A 19,100-nucleotide genomic window follows, 5' to 3' on the forward strand; every position below is an offset into this window, starting at 1 on the left:
TGGATGGTAAAACTCTTCACTTGGAGCTGCTACAGAATACTCTTAGCATGTATACTCTTAGGCTGTATATCCTAAATGAGAATCTAAAGAAGTGAAAACCCTCTCTGACTTTACCTAGCAAAGGTTTGAGATGAGTTCCAACATAAGTTAACATTCCTATAGTTAGGCCATAGTTTCTGATCAGCTTTTAACTGAGGATAATTTTACCTTGTAGGGCTGAAATAACGGTCAGCACATGAAGGTCATCTGAATTTCCTTGTCCCAATCTGCCATAACTTCCTTCTCCACAAGCCAACACTGTGCCATTGGCCTGGATGACAAAGGTACAATTCTGACCACATATCACCTAGTATAAAAATACACAAACAAATTATCTTTTATCATACAGCTTTACTTAAATGATTTAAAATTTAAAATCTCACTTAAAATGCTTCTATGCATACCTAGGATACCTTTAATTCTTCTATCCTCTCACTAAAGAGGATGGGTTGATATTAAGTATGGGGTTCCTACAAGCTCTTGATTATTATAAAACTACTTAACAAAGATGTATGAGGTGCACTGAACTATTTAAAATCATTTAGAACTATCTTATCTTCAGGGATTTCAGCCTATTGTGCCATTTATCTATTTATTTTGAAGATGTTCAGAGAAAGAGGAGGAGAGAATATGGAGCAAACTCTTCACTGAGTGTGGAGTCCAACATAGGGCTCAATGTCACAACCCTGAGACCATGACCAGAGCTGAAATCAAGAGTTGGACACTTAAGTGCCCCACCCAGGTGCTGCAATTGTGCAGAGTTTATTTACTTATTTATTTTTTTTAAAGATTATTTGTCAGAGAGAGAGAACAGGGGGAGTGGCAGACAGAAGAAGAAGCAGGGAGCCCGATGCAGAACTCAAACCCAGGACTCTGTGATCATGGCCTGAGCCAAAGGCAGACGCTTAACTGACTGAACTACCCAGGCGTCCCACAGAGTTTAAATAATAACATTAACAACAAAACAAAAAAAGAGGAAAGGGTGAGGAGAAATATTGAAGACTGGCTAGAAATCCATCAAGAAGCAGAAAGCTGAGCGGATATACACAAGAAAGAGTAGTGCATCCTGGAACTTACTAAGGCAGAGAAGAATGGAAGAGAAAGCAGTGGCCTGAGAAAGGGTTTGGAAATATGCTACCATGATTATTAGAAGAGGAGAGGGGAGTTGATGAAATATCTAGCTAAAGACTCCTGTAAGTTAATAACCACAAAACAGAATCAATAATTAGGAGTGTGTTAACTTCTATAAATATGTACTAGGCAGGCTTAATCATGATGTTAATTCATTACACTTGGAAGCAAGAAAAAATTTAAAAACTTATTAACAAAATTTAAGGCTGATTAAAAACCCTAGAAGCTTTCATTTAGAAGGTATACATCATGACTTTGTTTAGTTATTCCCCACAACAGATTACACAATGGATACACATAACCTGACAATAAGGAAATCAGAATTGTTCGAGTTCTCAAGTTTCTTCCTCACTTTACCCTGTCAGTTACCTGTTGGGCCTGTGAGAATGAGGGAGCTGCTGCGGGGACCATTACATTTCTTCCCGCTTCTGCCAACTGTCCATGCCTGCCAGCACCCCACAGGTAGACATCACATTTACCTCCCAGATGCCAGTCCTAAAAAACCATAATCATCTCAAAATTAGATTCAACCATTAATTCAAACAAACATGAGCTAGCCTCTAAGAGACACCAGGTTACAAACAAACGAGCATTTAGTATCTGAAGATTTAATGAGAACTATAGGTAGTTATCTTCACTGACCTCAGGTCTGGAAGTTGCCCAAGACATAATTTGTTCATCCATGCCATTAATCCATTTACTGTTATCCTGCAAGACACAACAAACACCAGGATGAATCTTGGTTATCAAGATTTTTTTAAAAATTTTTAAAGATTTTATTTATTTATTTGACAGAGAGAGATCACAAGGAGGCAAAGAGGCAGGCAGAGAGAGAGGGGGAAGCAGGCTCCCTGCCAAGCAGAGAGCCCGATGCAGGGGTCGATCCCAGGACCCTGAGACCATGACCTGAGCCAAAGGCAGAGGCTTAACCCACTGAGCCACCCAGGTGCCCCAAGACTTATCTGTTTTTTTTAGGGGGAAAAAAGTAGCCCCTCCAACATGGGGCCGGAACTCAAGACCCTGAGATTAAGACCTGAGCTGAGATCAAAAGCTGGCTATTTAATGGACCAAATTACCCAAGTGCCCCAAGATTTAAGTTATTAATTAACAACTAAGTCTTCTTTCTATAAAAGAACCTAGTAAATCCTATAAGAAAATTTTATAATACTATAAAAAATTAAGAGCAGTTTTATAATCATGCCAAATGACTATGCATTATTAATATTTCCCTTTATCATAAACACTTTATGATCAACTATCACTATCACACTGGTGATTCAAGATTAACCATTTAGGTTTTCTGAGTACCAACAGGTACAAGGTCATGTGCAGGAGGTACCATTCCCGTGAACTCACTATATAGCAACAAGCAGGTCAATTCATCTTTCTAGGCTTCAATTTCCTCATCTAGAAAATGACAGATTTGGAGCAAACTGGCTCAGAAGGACACAGCTATTTATTTTTTAAGATTTTATTTATTTATTTAAGAGAGAGAGTACATGAGAGGGTGGGTAGAGGGAGAGGGAGGAGAAGCAGACTCCTCATTGAGCAGGGAGCCCGATGCGGGCCTCGATTCCAGGACCCTGAGCCCATGACCCGGAGTCCAACATAGACGCTTAACTGACTAAACCACCCAGGTGCTCCAGAAGGACACTTCTTAATTAAAATTGTATTCGCCGGGGTCAGGCTCCCTGCTCAGCAAGAAGGCTGCTTCTCCCTCTCCTCCCTGCTCATGCTCCTTCTATCTTTGTTTCTCTCTCTCTCAGATAAATAAAACCTTCAAAAAATAAATAAAACCTAAAAATTTTTTTAAAGTAAAATTATATTTTATAACTAATTTCCCTCCATTCATATTTGTTTTGTATCTGTATCTTTGTATTCAAATGTTTGTATATGTAAATCTTAACTAAATTGGTTGTTAGATCAAGCACTGGCCTGCTCTGTCCACACAGGCATCTCATCTACAACACACTTTCTACATCTGGACATTCCCAAATACAATCAAAGAAATGACAACTGGAATGCTCTTCTATATTCTCATTTTATGGTGATTAAAACAAGATCAAAGTGTCAAATAATTTAGAATCTATATGTGAAATAAACCCCCCCAGATGACCCAGAAAAGATGTCAAAATATGTATAAGTCAGGTACCAAACAAGGAACTTATGGACAAAAGGGAAGAAAATATTGGACTATGTCATGGAAAGCCAACAAGTTTACGGGAGCTCCACAGTTCTCGTATAAATAATCTTTGTCACCACAGGGGGCTGCTGTAAGACTGAAAGTGGCTAACTACCTGAAAGCAAAATACATCAAGTTTATCTAAGGGCAGGCTTCTAGCTATCCAAGCTTCGAAATACTCACTGTAGGTCTGCTACTTGCTAAACACCCAAGATACAATCTCAGCTGCAGACAGCAGCAGCTCCTATCATGGCTTACCATTAGGAATAGAAGTTCATCCTCTGGAACAGGCTCTAGATCAGGAACAGTAAAAGATTCTGGAAACTGTGCTCCATTGGTCAGGGCTTCAGCAGCCTTTATGGTGGTTGAGAAACATTCTAACCAGGCCCACTCGTTTGGATTCCAGGATGCTGGGTCGGGGAGGCAGCTCTGGTGGTGTGGTGGCACTGGAGGGTTACATAACAGCTGATCCAGATGCAGTCCCACAGCGAGGGAAGCCAGACATTGCATGTACGGGCTATGAACAAGCTGATCACCACAAACCACATGAGGCTAAGAGGAAATACAAGAAGGTCAAATTGAAGAGCCTGTACCAAATATTATAAATTAACCTACTGTATTCTGAAATACTATAACTGTATTTTTTAAGTTTACTCTTTTCTTATATCTGAAACTATTATTACTCTGTATGTTCACTAAATGGAATTTAAAAAGACAAAAAAAGATTTTTTTTTTTTTAAGATTTTATTTATTTATTTGTCAGAGAGAGAGAGAGAGCGCGAGCACATGCGAACAGAGTGGCAGGAAGAGAGAGAGAGAAGCAGACTCCCTGCTGAGCAAAGAGCCCGATGCGGGACTCGATCCCAGGATGCTGGGATCATGACCTGAGCTGAAGGCAGCCGCTTAACCAACTGAGCCACCCAGGCGTCCCCCCAAAATTATTTTTTTTAAATTACTTTTATTTTGAAATAATTTTAGATATACAGAGAGTTACACAGATAGTACAGAGAATTCTTGTAAATCTTCATAACATCTTATATAACCAAAAAATTAATATTGGCTACAACACCAACTAAACCACAGAACTTTATTTGGTTTTCCCACTAATGCCCCTTTTCTGCTCCAGGATCCAATCCAGGACATCACATGCATTTAGCTGTATATTTTCACTACAATTTTTTACGCATAAGAAGAAGAAGAAGAAAAAGAAAAAGAAAAAGAAGCAGCAGCAGCAGAAAGTAACTAAACCAAAATGACCTGCTCCCTTCTCACATTTCCTCCTTTACAAGAGAATCTCTACCTAACTGTGGCAGAGCAACTACATGAGACGCTAAGTGATTCAGAAAAAAAAACCTGGGCAAATGCATCAGTAAAGTTAACCAGATGGAGTAACAGCTAATTGTATTAATGTACCTTGGCCAAAAATGAAAGAAAAATAACGAAAAGAGCTCTGCCTAGGGGCAGCACTAGTGAGTACTAGAAGAATGACTACACAGTATCACAGCCTGGGGTACAGGTCCAAATTCCCTTATTCCTCATTCTAGTATGGAAGGACCCTACTCAGTTCAGCCTTAGCTCTTCCACTAGACTTTCCACACGGATTCACCCGATAAACAGGGAATGTTCACTCTGACACCCATATCCACCCTGCACCTCCCAACTTCAGGATGGCAAAACCACACAAAAATAGATTCATGGGTCAGAAAAGGGAAGATGATATTCCACAGCACACGTACTGTAAGAAGTTCTGGAATGAATAAGTAATCTGAGCAAAAAATTACGCAAACACTATACAAATTAGAAAATTATTTTAAAATTTTACTCCTACTAAAATAAAGTAAAAGCAGGCTGAGGATTACTGAACAACCATTTTTTATTAATTAATTAATTAATTAACTAATTTTAAAAAGGTTTTATTTATTTATTTGTGTGTGAGAGAGAAAGATAGATAGCACAAGCAGGGAGAGTGGCAGGCAGAGGCAAAAAGAGAAGCAGGCTCCCCGCTGAGCAGGGAGCCCAATGTGGGGCTCGATCTCTAGAACTCTGGGATCATGACCTGAGCCACAGGCAGTGGCTTAACCAACTGAGCTGCCCAGGCACCCTCTGAACAACCATTTTAGACATGATTTAACTTTATTTGATTCTGCCACATAGCACCACTCATTTTTTTCTCAGACTTTATGCTCTTAAGGAATAAATTCAAAGCTGCAATTCAAATTCCGGTGCAGCAGTCCGCTTTAGCTCTGCGGCAGTGAATGTCCTCAGTTACCTTTTCATAGGCATACTGCTCCTGAAGCATCACAGGTAGCCGCTCCAGAAATGCTCTCATGCAAGGAGCCATGTTTAATCCCAAAACACCTTGCTGTTTCAGTGCTGTCCTACAGGTTGCTAAAACGTGATTGGCAGCAGCCCACTCTGATGTACAATTCACGACCAAAACATCCTAATGGAAAATGAATCATGCCACATGATACATTTGTTTAATTAAAGATAACACAGAGAGAATTCTATTACCATTCATTTCTGAAATTCCTTCCGGTAATTGCACTGAACATTTTTGTTTTTTGGACATTTTACGCTGTACCTTTAATACCTATTACCTTCAAAACAGCCTAAATTTTGTCTACGTAAAAACAAGTGAGTAAGAAGTAACCATAAAATTTGTGAGCTACCTTGCATTTTGCTGACCCTCCTTAAAGAGACATGTGAATTCATTACTATTTCACAGGACTTGGAGGACAAGGTATCTAGGATATTTCAAAAGCCTGACAAGACACAGGGCAGCAGAGGAAGGAGTGCTCTGCCTGCAGAGGGACACATCTGCCAAGAGAAGCAGCACTTCTCTGACTGGCAGCCTACCACTGCCCTGGCTCTTATTCTATATTCAACTTCTAGGAGGACTATTCATGCAGGTTTTTTGCTCAGTTTAAAGATCTTTTAACTAATAAAATGTAAATTAAAGTAGTACACTGACTACTTCATTAAGGGTATGAAGAGCAAGACTGAGGAGATAATGTCATGCCAAAATTAACTTCACAGTAGGGGCCACTATTGTTTTCTTTTTTGTTTTGTTTTGTTTTACTAGAATATTACATTTCAAAGCCAAGAAACACTTTGTATACTTGAGTTAAATGTCTTTGGTCCGCCTTTTTAGAAAAAACTCTTTTGAGACGGTTTAGTGCTATCTCAAATCATGGCAGGAAGTAAAAATCCACTTTATAACATCCAGTGGAAAATAAGTTGTTCAATAATTAAACATTTTCACCAAAGTCTAGGGTATAGTAGGAAGAGTACTAGATTATAATCAGGAGGCCTGGGTTCTAGTTTTCCTCTGTCACTAAATAGTTGTATTATTCTGGGCAGGTAATAATCTTTCTGGATATCGATTTTCTCCTCTTCTACATAAAGTGGGCTGCTTAGACTACAATTCCAGGGTACCTTATAGAGGTACCCTAGAATTTAGTGTAATTGTAAAATTACCTTTGATCTATTTGAGCAAGCAGCTACCCCAACATCTGGAATCCATACTGTGGTCTGAATAGCTCCAGAGCCTATCACAACAGTTTGTAAGACAGAGCCATCCTAAAATGAGATGTATTTATATCAGTACATATCACTTAAACTTAGTCTTTATTTAGTTATTTATTTTTTAAAGACTTATTTATTTTGAGAGCAAGAGAGCATGTGCACAAGAGCGAGTTGGGGTGGTGGGTAGAGGCATGAGCAGGTGGAGAAGGAAAGGGAAAGAATCCCAGTCAGACTCCTCACTGAGCACAGAGCCCAGCTCAGGGCTCAATCTCACAACCCCAAGATCATGACCTGAGTCAAAAGTCGGATGCTTAACCCACTGAGCTACCCAGGCGCCCCAGTTCTTATTTACATTTTAAATTTATACTTCACATTCACAAAAACATATTCTAAAATCTACACCGGCTAAATTTGGCAATGTCCAATTACATAGTTACTATCCAATTTTCCCGGGTCTTTTCTAGATGACTTTGAAACTCTATCAGTAAGAAAGATTAAGGGATGGAGAATTTTGAAAACAGTTTCTTCAGTATTGAAAATATTAGTACACAAAATATTCCTAAGATTAGTTGAGTTAAATTTTATCAAATAGAAGTTAATGTATAAACATTTCTTAAGAAAAAAATAACATCTATATTCTTACCCTTAAAGACCAAATATTCATGAGGCCACCTAGTCCACCAGACACGAGCGCCAAGCCATCAGAACTAAAGGCAACAGTCCGGACAGGGGTGATGTGTCCCCGCAGCTGATAAACACACTTGGCTCCAGTTGATTTCCTATATCCATCCTGCAATTCATTTTTATTTTTAACACATATTGAAATTAAAACAAATTTAAAGACTCAAGATTTAGAATTCATTCTTAAAAATTTTGCATTTTTTAATTTAGCATAAAATTGGGGAGGAGGAGGTTGGGCGCCTGGGTGGCTCAGTGGGTTAAGCCGCTGCCTTCGGCTCAGGTCATGATCTCAGGGTCCTGGGATCGAGGCCCGCATCGGGCTCTCTGCTCAGCAGGGAGCCTGCTTCCTCCTCTCTCTCCGCCTGCCTCTCTGCCTGCTTGTGATCTCTCTCTGTCAAATAAATAAATAAAATCTTAAAAAAAAAAAAATTGGGGAGGAGGAAATGATAACTCTCTTCTAAGGTTTAGCTTGAGAATATAAAATATCAACCTGGTTCGCCTTTGCTCCTTTGAAGCTGAGTTTCATCTTTTTTTGAACACTTTCAAGTGAATTTCCTATTCTTCAAACTGGCAAAAATTACATTTCTAGGTTTTAATTATTCCTCAGAGATAGAAAAATTCTAACTTCTGCTTTTTTTTTTTTTTTAAGATTTTATTTATTTATTTGACAGAGAGCGATCACAAGCAGGCAGAGAGGCAGGCAGAGAGAGAGGGGGAGAAGCAGGCTCCCCGCCAAGCAGAGAGCCTGATGTTGGGCTCGATCCCAGGACGCCAACATCATGACCTGAGCTGAAGGCAGAGGCTTTAACCCAATGAGCCACGCAGGTGCCCCTAACTTCTGCTTTTTAATGAATGTCTTAATTTTTAAAATTTAGCTTTATGTAATTTCCATTTTTAGCTCCTAAAATTCATGAACTGCACATGTTGGTTCTCTATTAACCAGGTACTTCTTTTTGTTGGCCTACGGCTATCTGCTACATGGTATTTATTTTCATGTTTGCTGTGCAGGTTTTGGAAGTGAGATAGGTAAGGCCTGTGCAAAGGGCTACTCTCTAGCACAAACAGCAAATCAGATTTATCTCTAGTGCTTCCACCTCCACTTATGTGATATTTTCCTTCCATTAGTAAGCTACTTACTTCTCCCTCTTAACCACTTTCGCCCTCATTTATGCTCCTTTTTCCTTCTAGTTATGATGCAGTATGATACCAGATGTACTTATTTACCCAAAGATGACATAAGGCATATTTTTCCAGGGGTATGTGCATCATGAGCAAAGGACAAAGTAATAGAGGGTGCAAACTGTTAGCTCAGGGAGGCCATTTGACTGGTGTTTTAAAGAATTTTAAATCAGGTGCCAAGGTTTAATACTGAGAGATTTTACTTAAATCACTGGATTTTTTTACTTCTATCAGAAAAAAAAAAAATAAGACAGTCTGGTAACAATATTCTCATTTCTGGAGGGTGACAATCAAGTCTGTGGCAGCTGTGTCCTTTATAGGAAGCATGCATGCTTCTAGGTTTTCTGTTTGTTTTAAGCTTCTCCACACCTCCAACTCCCAGCTTCTAGATGGCTCTGTAAGCATCTATCTAAAGGTGTAACCTCTGTTTAACATAAAGGAATTATTCTTCACAGGTGGAATTCTGGTATCAGCACAAGGTACTCTGGTTGGATAGGGGTGCTCCTGCAGTGCTATTTAACTGTACTGAAGACTAAACATTGGACTTCTCTATCTGTAGTGTCCAGTATATCCAGTACCATAAGTGATCGCCGCTCAATATTTCTTGAATATCTCACTTTAACAAGCAAACATGCTGCACTGACTTCAAAAATTAAAACTAATTCAGAAAACACACAAAGTATGACAATTATTCATGTTTCCCTATGGATCTTGCCCTTTTGGATACTAAATATTGAGTATGTCTGTAATCAACGGAGGATTACTTTGATAACATATAGCATCTATGCTTTCAAAAGAGAGTTTCAAATGCACCAGAACATTTACCTGGCAACTGGATTCCTGGTCCCACCATCCTTCTGAACTAGTCACACTTGTCTGTGTGATATCTTGTGGAATACGCCAAACACATACTAAGCCACTCTGACAGCCACTTAAAAAAAAAAAAAAAAATCACAAAAATAAATTTTAAAAATTAAAATATTTTAAAAATCACAAAAAACCATGTCAATATGCAGAAATAAACATATTTTCAAATAGCAATTAATTAAGACCTGACAAAACTACTACAATATTATTTTTTAAATTATTTATAATATGTATGCTCTAATCCTTTTACAAGAAATACAAATAGAATCGATATTCTAGCAACATCACACCCAGTTAAAGAGATAGCATAGCAAGGTCCACACTGGAAACTGTTCTTCATTTGTCCAAGATGATCTTACAGTATTACATATTAGAAGAGTAGTTAACAGGCAATAAGCCATTTAAGACTACCAAGAAGCCATATTTAATGCAAGGAACAGTCTATACTAATATAAAAATTAAGATACACACACACACACACACACAAATTACAACATACGTAGCCATCAGTAAATGCAATTTGGATCCTTTCCCTGGGAGGCTGCACCAAGCAATGCCATTTACAATAGATGGATGGCAGAGTGAATGTAGACAACGCCAGCATCCTGAAATAGGCCCCCAGAGTTTCACATTTTCTTCTTTGGCACATGTCATAAGAATATGACCTGTTGGGTCCCACTTCATACTAACAAGAGTATCCTTAAAATGGTAAGAAGAGAAAAAAAATTCATGGTAATGCTTCCTTCACAAATACTTTTAAATTCAGTAATTTATGACCCCAAGTTCCATTACTCAATTATTTTGAAATCAACATTTTATGCAAATAAGATACTGTCGTGTCATTCCCAATCACTAGACTAACTCACCCTGCAGTATAGTCTGCATTATATACATTTGCTGAGCCAAAGTTCAGTAAATGTTAGCTGAATAAATGAATTATGAAATTCTGATTCAGAAGGAATATTCATCTTTCATTAGCATTTTAACAGGTACTTTTATTGACTTGTATTCATTAAAATATAAAAGAAACTTAAAAAAAGAGGCACCCTTCATAAAAAATTAGTGAATATTATAAGAATCTAAGACATATTGTGTGTTTATATGGTTGTCATCATTGTGTTCTTCTGACACTTTTTTATTTTTACCCCCTTCACTCCTTCCAACTCATGGCTTCATCCACAATGCTACTTGCCTAGATAGCCCTGAAGCATTAGAATCAGCAGCCTCTTTTTAAGGTAAAGGAATCATTCTTCATAGATGGAATTTCTAGCATTTGAGGGGGAGTTCCTATTTCACTGTTTTGGTTTTACTTCTTTCTTGGCTTGATGGCTTTCTTATACAGACTCTTCCATGCATATACATGGTCCAAAGACTTTGTTAACAATAGAGTATCAAATCATGTAAACGATTTTTAAAAACTAGTATCAAGCAATACTATATAATAAAAAAAAAAAAAAGAAAAAGTAACCATCTGGTAAAGATGCTTTACCTTATGTGCATCAATTAGAACAATGCCTCCTTTCTCAAGTGGTTCCTTTGTTCCCAGTAACAACTTTCCATCAAAATATCCCACTGCAAATGGTCTGTCTTCACTGAACCAAGCAATGCAAGTTACAGACACTAACGTGATAAAAACAAAAATTTAAAAAAGAAAATATAAGTGACTCCTTTGTCATTGTCTAACTTAAGACAGATTTTTCAACAAATATGTTACCACAATCACCGCAAGTAAGTTTCCAAATCTTTAATGTATTAGACATTATTATTAGGCTAAGAGCAGGGATTCTGTGTAACCTATTTTAAAAGTCTTATTTATTTATTTTAAAAGATTTTATTTATTTATTGACAGAGAGCACGAGCACATGCACAATCAGGGGAAGCAGCAGGCAGAGGGTGAGGGAGAAACAGACTCCTCGCTGGGCAGGAAGCGAAATGTGGGGCTCAATCCCAGGACCCTGGAGATCATGACCTGAGCCAAAGGCAGACACTTAAACAACTGAGCCACCAAGGTGCCCCAAAAGTATTATTTGTAAGTGATAAGGACTACCCTCATTTTTTTTTTTTTTAAGATTTTATTTATTTGACACAGAGAGATCACAAGTAGGGAGAGCAGCAGGCAGAGAGATAGAGGGGGAGGCAGGCTCCCTACTGAGCAGAGAGCCCGATGCGGGGTCGATCCCAGGACCCTGAGACCGTGACCTGAGCCAAAGGCAGAGGCTTAACCCATTGAGCCACCCAGGCGCCCCGACTACCCTCATTTTTAATCTTTCTTTTTTTTTCAGGTGATTATTGAAAAATTAAATTTCCTTGCTGATTCCAAGTTAATGTACTGGCTTCTTTCCTTTTGGACCAGAGTTTACCATGAAACTGAGAAATGAAATAACCCAAGTCATAGAAAGAAAATTACCTGTCCCTTCTTTTGGTTAACATTCCCTACTCAGTGTGCTTCCATATTCTACCATAGATGTCCCATTTCTAACAATCTATATTCATATTTACTTCTTTAAGTACATATAACCCTGGAAGGCTATAAGGTTAAAAAAAAAAAAAACAAACAAACAAGAAACAATGTTTCTCTGTGGGAACATGGGAACTGAGTAGATGGGAAAAAGGCTTGCCACTGTTTATTTTTTTAAACTTCAAAATATTTCAACCCCATGAAAGCATTATCAATTAAAAAAAACTAAATTAAAACAAAAAAGACCTTGTTATATTCTGCTAATAGAATACCATGTAACCTGGGACTATTATCTGTGAAATGCTCCACTCCCCCAAAACAACTATGTAGTAAAGGGAACTGGGAGAAAATAAATTAAAGTAGACTTTCTACTATCTCTTGTCACACCAGAACTTCTCTCCTCCTCCTCTCACTTCCTCAATTTCACATCTACTAATGATTATAATTTTTTGTTTTGGACATTATTAACTTTCAAGGGAGACTTGGAGCCCTACTCTAAGTGTTCAGATACTTACACAAAGGATGAGTGATAAATGTAATACTATTTGATCTCACTTTCGCAGAGATATATTACAGGTGTTTGAAGAGAAATCTCTTTCAACTTGGTAACTAATTAAAAAAAAATACCAACCAGACAATTTAGAGAAATAGCCAAAAGTAATATTCACTCAGCATTTTTAAGAGCAAGCGCCAAAAAAAATTAAGTTTTCTTGATTGGAGGAATACATTCTCAGTTAGACAAAAGTCCAGTCATTACCATCCTTTCGATAGCAATGCTCCAATTCTCGACGGTGCATGGTGGATACATCAACAACTTCAATCAGTCCTAGAGATCCATCCATCCGTCCCACCAACAATAATTCTGGAGACTCTCCTGACCAGGTTGTAGCTGGACCCTCCTCTGGCCACGCCAGGGCAGATACCCAATGAGGCTGAATATCTACCAATCCTTTTCCTCCTAAATAGGGAGAGAATGTTAATAGTTGTTACTTATTTCTCAAAAACAGTAATACAAAAATAACTATTACTTAATTCTAATAGTACACTCAAGGCAGTCCCCAATTTCCTAATAGCCTAAGAATGAATACAACTACAAGGCAGGACCCTTCATTTATACACTGCACATGATTATCAAATTCATAGGCTTTTCTGTAACCACTAATGGGACAAAAATGACAGTTTTATTAAAGAGGGAGTAAAGGAAAATATTCAGTATAGAAATGTCAAAAGCTTAAGTTCTTTCCTATAATTACTGAAAATCAAACATAAGAAATTTCCCTACAGTTAAGGCTAGCTGTTCCTTCAAATATGTGAAACAGAATAGCGATTCTTTAAATATGCAAAAATAAACAAAAATATGGATAAGCCCAAGATTACAGTAATGATTTTTACTTTTCAAAGACATGGTATAAGACATTGACAAGAGTCTGTACTTGTGAAATGGACAATTTAAATATAAATATTTCAAGTGATTCAAAAGAATCTATCACTAAAAATTCCAGCTCAAATCCTATTCTGAACACTTGTAGTAGTACATGAAAAGAATTTTTAGTTTATAGGTACCAGATTAGTCGAAACTCTCAGAAAGAGTCGGGAAATGAGCATATTCTCTTTAATTAAGGTTTAAAAAGACTTTATTTATTTGAGAGAAAGCATGATTCCAAGGGAGTCAGAAGGAGAGGGAGAAGTAGAAGCAGATGCCCTGCTGGGCAGTGAACTCTCAGTGAGGCTCCACCCAGGACCCTGGAATCATGACATGAGCCAAAGGCAGATGCTTAACTGAGCCATCAAGGTGGCCCCATCATCCTCTTTAATTTAAACCATAATATGCATAGATCTACACAGCTGATGAATACATTGTGAGTGTCAAGGTGAAAGGAAGCCACTGTTCGGACTCAAGAAAGCTTAAAAAAAAAAAGGCTTAAAAAGTATCTTCAGTATTTTGCTGGTATTGGCGTGACTCTTACCATTAACTTGCCAAATATTCACCATCTTTTCCAAGGCTCCAGCTAGGTATTTGCCACTGATACTCCAGGAAACAGGAGAGAAACTTGGATCACTGGGTGACCCCAGGCTTTCCTCAGCATCTCCTTCTCTAGAATATAAGAGACATGTATGGAATTCTAATCTTCATCATCCAAAAATATACTAAACCTCAAATCTTAAAAAAAAGATACCATATGGACTAAAAGCCTGGCTAGCAGCATTTGACAATCACATATTCACTAGTGTTTATCATGATGTGAAGAAGGTAGAAATATAAAAGAGTGATGCTTAGTCTACTCATTTAATGTAGTGCCTACTTTGTCAACAAAGATGTTCTGATTCTACATGGGTTGTATACCTGGTTATTAATTCAGAGCACATTGTCTCATTTGCCTAATCTCTAGGATGTTCCTAGAAAAGGAATACCTATAGCTAGCTATAAAACTATAAAAGCTGTACATTCTGTTATAGAAGAAATATCATTACTTTAATTCCTAAATAATCCTTGAAGAATGATAGAAAATTAGGCCACCGTTTTATAGAATTTAGCATTTATGCTAGCACAGTAGACCTCGATTTAATTCTGAGTAAGTCCAGATGTTGATAGTTAAAATTTTTATTTTCTTAATTACTGTCCTGGAAATTTAAAAATGCTGCAGATGTAGTAAGATCATTATATAAGAAAAATTGTAAAAAAGTTTAGAGTCAATTTGATTATGTTAACACAATCAAAATGAAGCATGTCAGGATTCTCTGATCTTAAATGTTACACATGAGAGCTGAAGTTGGCACTCACAATCTGTTGAACACGCAGGTTTGTTGCAGTGAATATTGCTTCTTGGTAACATTCCACACCCGGATGGTACCATCATTGCCACTTGTAGCTAAGAGTCCTTTTTTATTACACCAAACACAAGTCATTACCTAGAAAAGTTGAAAAAGTCCAACAGTTTTTTTTATTAAGTTTTTAATTTTAATTCCAGTATAGTTAACATAAAGTGCTACATTAGTTTTCAACGTACAATGGAGCAATTCAACAATTCTGTAATTACTCAGTGCTCAGTATGGGAAGTGTACTCTATAATTAATCCCCATCACCTATTTCACTCATACCTTATCCACCTCCCCTGTAGAAACCTCTGCTCTCTGTAGTTAAGAGTCTGTTTTTTGGCCTCTTTTTTATTCCTTTATTCATTTGTTTTGTTTCTTAAATTCCACATAGGAGAGAAATCAAGGTATTTGTCTTTCTCTAATTTATTTTGCTTAGCCTTATACTCTCTAGCTCCATCCATATGGTTGCAAATGGCAAGATTTCATTCAGAAAAAGTCCTACAATCCTAAGAAAGTTTTGATTCAAATGATAAGCAAATTTAAAAAAAAATCTACAGGGAAACTGTAAAAGAAAAACATTCATGATCTAATGTAATATACATGGTCTCACTCTATTCTAATTGGCTTGTAAACATAATCTATTTTTATGGTTTTAAAGTACTTTGCCCAAACTCATTTGAGTTATTGGAGATAGTACTAGAATCTTTACTAAAAATGTGTATTTAATTCAATAAAGTATAAATATTTCAACATATTTATATGTTCTACAAAATAAACAGTACAGACTAAGAAGTGATTTTTAAATTGGCAAATCATGGAGATCAGTCTTCATTTCCTAAACCACCCTTGTCAATCCTCTGGAGTTCAGTGCGTTAGATTAAAATAATGAGGACAACTTCTCTTCCTTTTGCATGGAGAAGCCCTCATTTTTTGTGAGGCAATTCCCTTGGTTTTCTTCTCCTCCCCCAACTGATTTTTCTCTTTGATACTATTATGTCAACCCAACATACAGAGACAGGAGAGCTTGTAACTCCTGGCCAAGTAATTTTGTGTGTGAGAGAGAAAGAGAGAAACAAAGAGAGAGAGAAAGAGGCTAAGATCTGAACTTTGAGCTCTTTGAGAAGGAAAGAAACTTTTATCCTACATAGGTGATTAACACACATAAGGCTCAAAATACATACTCTGTTCTGATGAGCCTCCAACTTGATAAAGGAGCATTTTCTGAGATCTCCTCCCATATCGGCGAGTGTTTGGGGAGTAGTTTGGTTGTCGCGGTCATGCGCAGCAAGAGTGCGCACAAGCTGCTGAGCAGCCCATTGCCTATGCTGTGAGGACAGCCTGGAGGAGAGGCAGCAGGCTGCCAGGGCATTAGCCAGCTCCAGAGGGCCTACAGCAGAAGGATCATAGGAAGGATGGGCATACAATTGGGCAGTTAAACCTGCTTAAACAAAACAATGAAATGATGCCCAGGTAAGAGCTGGTGGTGGTGAACAAAAAAAATGGGTTAACCCATATCTTTAAAGAATTAGCACTTTTGCAAGCAATCATTTCACTAAGATATGCATACAAGATATAAAGCATTTATCTCATACCATATTCTATAATAAATCTGATTCACTGCAAATATACATTTATATACATCTATCAACAGTCTTTGCTCTAAGGCCGCACTGACCGAGAACGCAGCAGAAATGATTTTTAAGGCCAAGACAGAGGCAGCATGCCCTAAAAAGTTTGGTTTCTGCTGCTAAAAGTGATCATAACAGCCAGTCAAGGGGCTGTGCTGACAGATCCAAAGGCCCATTTATCTTGGCCAAATGGTTCTGATGAAGAGACTGACAGATAATAGTGATTAAAGAAGCCTTTCAAACTGTTATCATCTTATGACAAAGATAAAAATAGCACTATCTTTATCTAGGTTTTATTAAGGAAACCTAATCAGAATTATCTATTGGTGACTCAAACCATAATCTAATACAACAGTCTAATCAAACCAAGACAAATCTGGTGAATTTTTCTAATATTTGTTTCCATGTACAATGAAAAAAGGATCCATGCACTTCTTTCATGATCTGCACTTCAGAAGTATACATGATGCTATGTAATTCATCACTTACAACAACTCTAAAACATGTTTTAAAAAGCATGAATCAAATTGGTTACAAGACTACATATTTAAATGGTAAATGGTATGAAACGTACCTTTTTTTTCAACTTCTGACTTATCATAGTTAGGTCTCAGTTTGGCCCCCTTGTCTGCTAGTAACGCCACAAGGGCCTGAGTTACAACAAAATTTGGGGAGGTAACAAGCTTGTTCTCTTCAGCAATTCCTCGGAGAAAGCTGGGTAGAAACTTTCGCTGAATTGGATCATCGACTGTGGTTAGATTTACACCTGTTGCAGCAGAAATCAAGTTCTGAAGAGGCAATTGGAACAAACAGATTTAATTTTTACATATAATTTTGGAACTAAAAGATTTCGCCTCAAAAGGCTCTTTAATAAGAATTGGTCAGAAGTAAGCATCGCAACAAGAAGAGCAGTGAAAACCAGCTCACCTGTGTACACAACTGCACCAGAAGTTTTGCAGCACTCGGAGTGTTTGATGCCAGACATCCCACCGCTGTGCTCAGGTAAGCCAGGCAAGAGATGGGCTTGCTGGCCTTGCTGTGCCCACCTCGTGGGCGTTCCGAGGGGCTGGCCATGGCAGAAGGGCTGGTGGAGAGGCCAGCTCTCCCTGCTGCAGCCAAGCACATTAACCGAACCAGGGTTCGGATATCTGTCAGCCCCAGAGATTCAAGACCGGCAGCCAGGCTACAGCTGGAACCACTGGCAAGAAAGAAACACACTTCAGATGGATAAAGAAAACAGATTTCTGAAGGGACCATTTGGAACCCCACATAACATACCAAAATACCAACAATCAAAATAAAAAGCAAGCTGCAATATCACTAATCATATATATCCTAAGAGAAGTTAAAAAATACTATATAAGCTGAAGCTGTTATAGAAACTTTAAACATCTTCATATTTTATTTATGTTTTCTTTTGATTTTTTTTAAAGATTTTATTTATCTGACAGACAGTCAGACAGAGATCACAAGTAGGCAGACAGGCAGGCCGAGAGAGAGAGAGAGAGAGAAGCAGGCTCCCCGCCAAGCAGAAAGCCCGATGCAGGACTTCATCCCAGGACCCCTGGGTCATGACCTGAGCTAAAGGCAGCGGCTTAACCCACCTAGCCACCCAGGCACCCTTCTATTGATTAATTTAATTTCATTTTTTCAGTGTTCCAAGATTTGTTGTTTATACACCACACCCAGTACTCCATGTAATACGTGCCTTCCTTAAATATCCACCACCAGGCTCACCTAACCTCCCACCCCCTTCCTCTCCAAAACCCTCAGTTTGTTTCTCAGAGTCCACAGTCTCAATTGAATATACTTGAAGTATAACTGAATACCAAAGGATAATTACAGGAAAGTTCACAAATTATGAATTTTCATAAACTGGACAATCCCATGTAATGATTTCCCAGAACAAGAAACAAAACATTACCAGTACCTCAGGAGCCTGCTTAGGCCTATCTCAGTCACTAGGCTCTCAAAAGTAAACAATATCACAGACTTTCAAAGTCATAAATCAGTTTGGCCTGTTTTGAACTTAATATAAATAAGAGAAAAAAGTCTATATTCTTTTGCGGTTTCTTTGTTCAACATCATGCTTATAAGACTCATCCTTGTTGTTGCTTTATAGCAGCAAATACTCATCTTCACTGTCATATTAATAAAATCTACCACAATTCATTTATCCACACTGATGATAATTAGGTGGTTTCCAGCAAAGGGCTATTATGAACAGCACTGCCAATGAATGTTCCTGCTTATATCTTTGGGTGCACATATATAAGCATTTCTCTTGAATACAGACCCAGAAGTAGTTTTCTAGGTCATAGAGTATGTTAATACACACCTTTGTTTGGTAATATCGAAGAGTTTTTCAAAGTAGCTGTACCAATTTGCTTTCCCACTGGCAGTGAGAAACTGCTCACATTTCCCTCCCAATCTTTTAAATTTTAGCCATTCTGGTGGGTGTGTATCAGTATCTCATTGGGCTTTCATTTTCATTTCTTGAAAGACCACTGAGGTTGAACACCTCATTTTCCATGTTCACTGGCCATTTGGCGATCCTCTCATATTATTTTTGCATTTTCCCCATTCTTCT

The 19,100-nt window shown here is 37.9% G+C and overlaps 1 protein-coding gene across 6 annotated transcripts in view; it reads right to left on the reverse strand.

Moving 5' to 3' along the window:
- Window positions 1-19,100, reverse strand: part of HERC1 (HECT and RLD domain containing E3 ubiquitin protein ligase family member 1) — a 144,221-nt gene that overhangs the window by 19,886 nt on the left and 105,235 nt on the right. For 5 of the 6 annotated variants that reach the window (XM_044230730.1, XM_044230733.1, XM_044230732.1 and 2 more), the window contains exons 48-63: window positions 17,438-17,708; window positions 17,085-17,298; window positions 16,064-16,320; window positions 14,848-14,975; window positions 14,033-14,160; window positions 12,823-13,023; window positions 11,097-11,227; window positions 10,107-10,306; window positions 9,566-9,671; window positions 7,524-7,670; window positions 6,833-6,934; window positions 5,622-5,795; window positions 3,611-3,904; window positions 1,813-1,878; window positions 1,540-1,665; window positions 208-346 (exon numbers count right to left, since the gene is read on the reverse strand). In XM_044230730.1, coding sequence (XP_044086665.1) covers window positions 208-346; window positions 1,540-1,665; window positions 1,813-1,878; window positions 3,611-3,904; window positions 5,622-5,795; window positions 6,833-6,934; window positions 7,524-7,670; window positions 9,566-9,671; window positions 10,107-10,306; window positions 11,097-11,227; window positions 12,823-13,023; window positions 14,033-14,160; window positions 14,848-14,975; window positions 16,064-16,320; window positions 17,085-17,298; window positions 17,438-17,708 — 2,684 coding nt within the window. The remainder of the gene's footprint in view (window positions 1-207; window positions 347-1,539; window positions 1,666-1,812; window positions 1,879-3,610; window positions 3,905-5,621; window positions 5,796-6,832; window positions 6,935-7,523; window positions 7,671-9,565; window positions 9,672-10,106; window positions 10,307-11,096; window positions 11,228-12,822; window positions 13,024-14,032; window positions 14,161-14,847; window positions 14,976-16,063; window positions 16,321-17,084; window positions 17,299-17,437; window positions 17,709-19,100) is intronic. The other variant, XM_044230734.1, reaches the window with a different exon arrangement.

The sequence above is a fragment of the Neovison vison genome, chromosome 13 (genome assembly GCF_020171115.1).
Source record: "Neovison vison isolate M4711 chromosome 13, ASM_NN_V1, whole genome shotgun sequence".
NCBI classification, from domain to species: Eukaryota; Metazoa; Chordata; class Mammalia; order Carnivora; family Mustelidae; genus Neogale; species Neogale vison.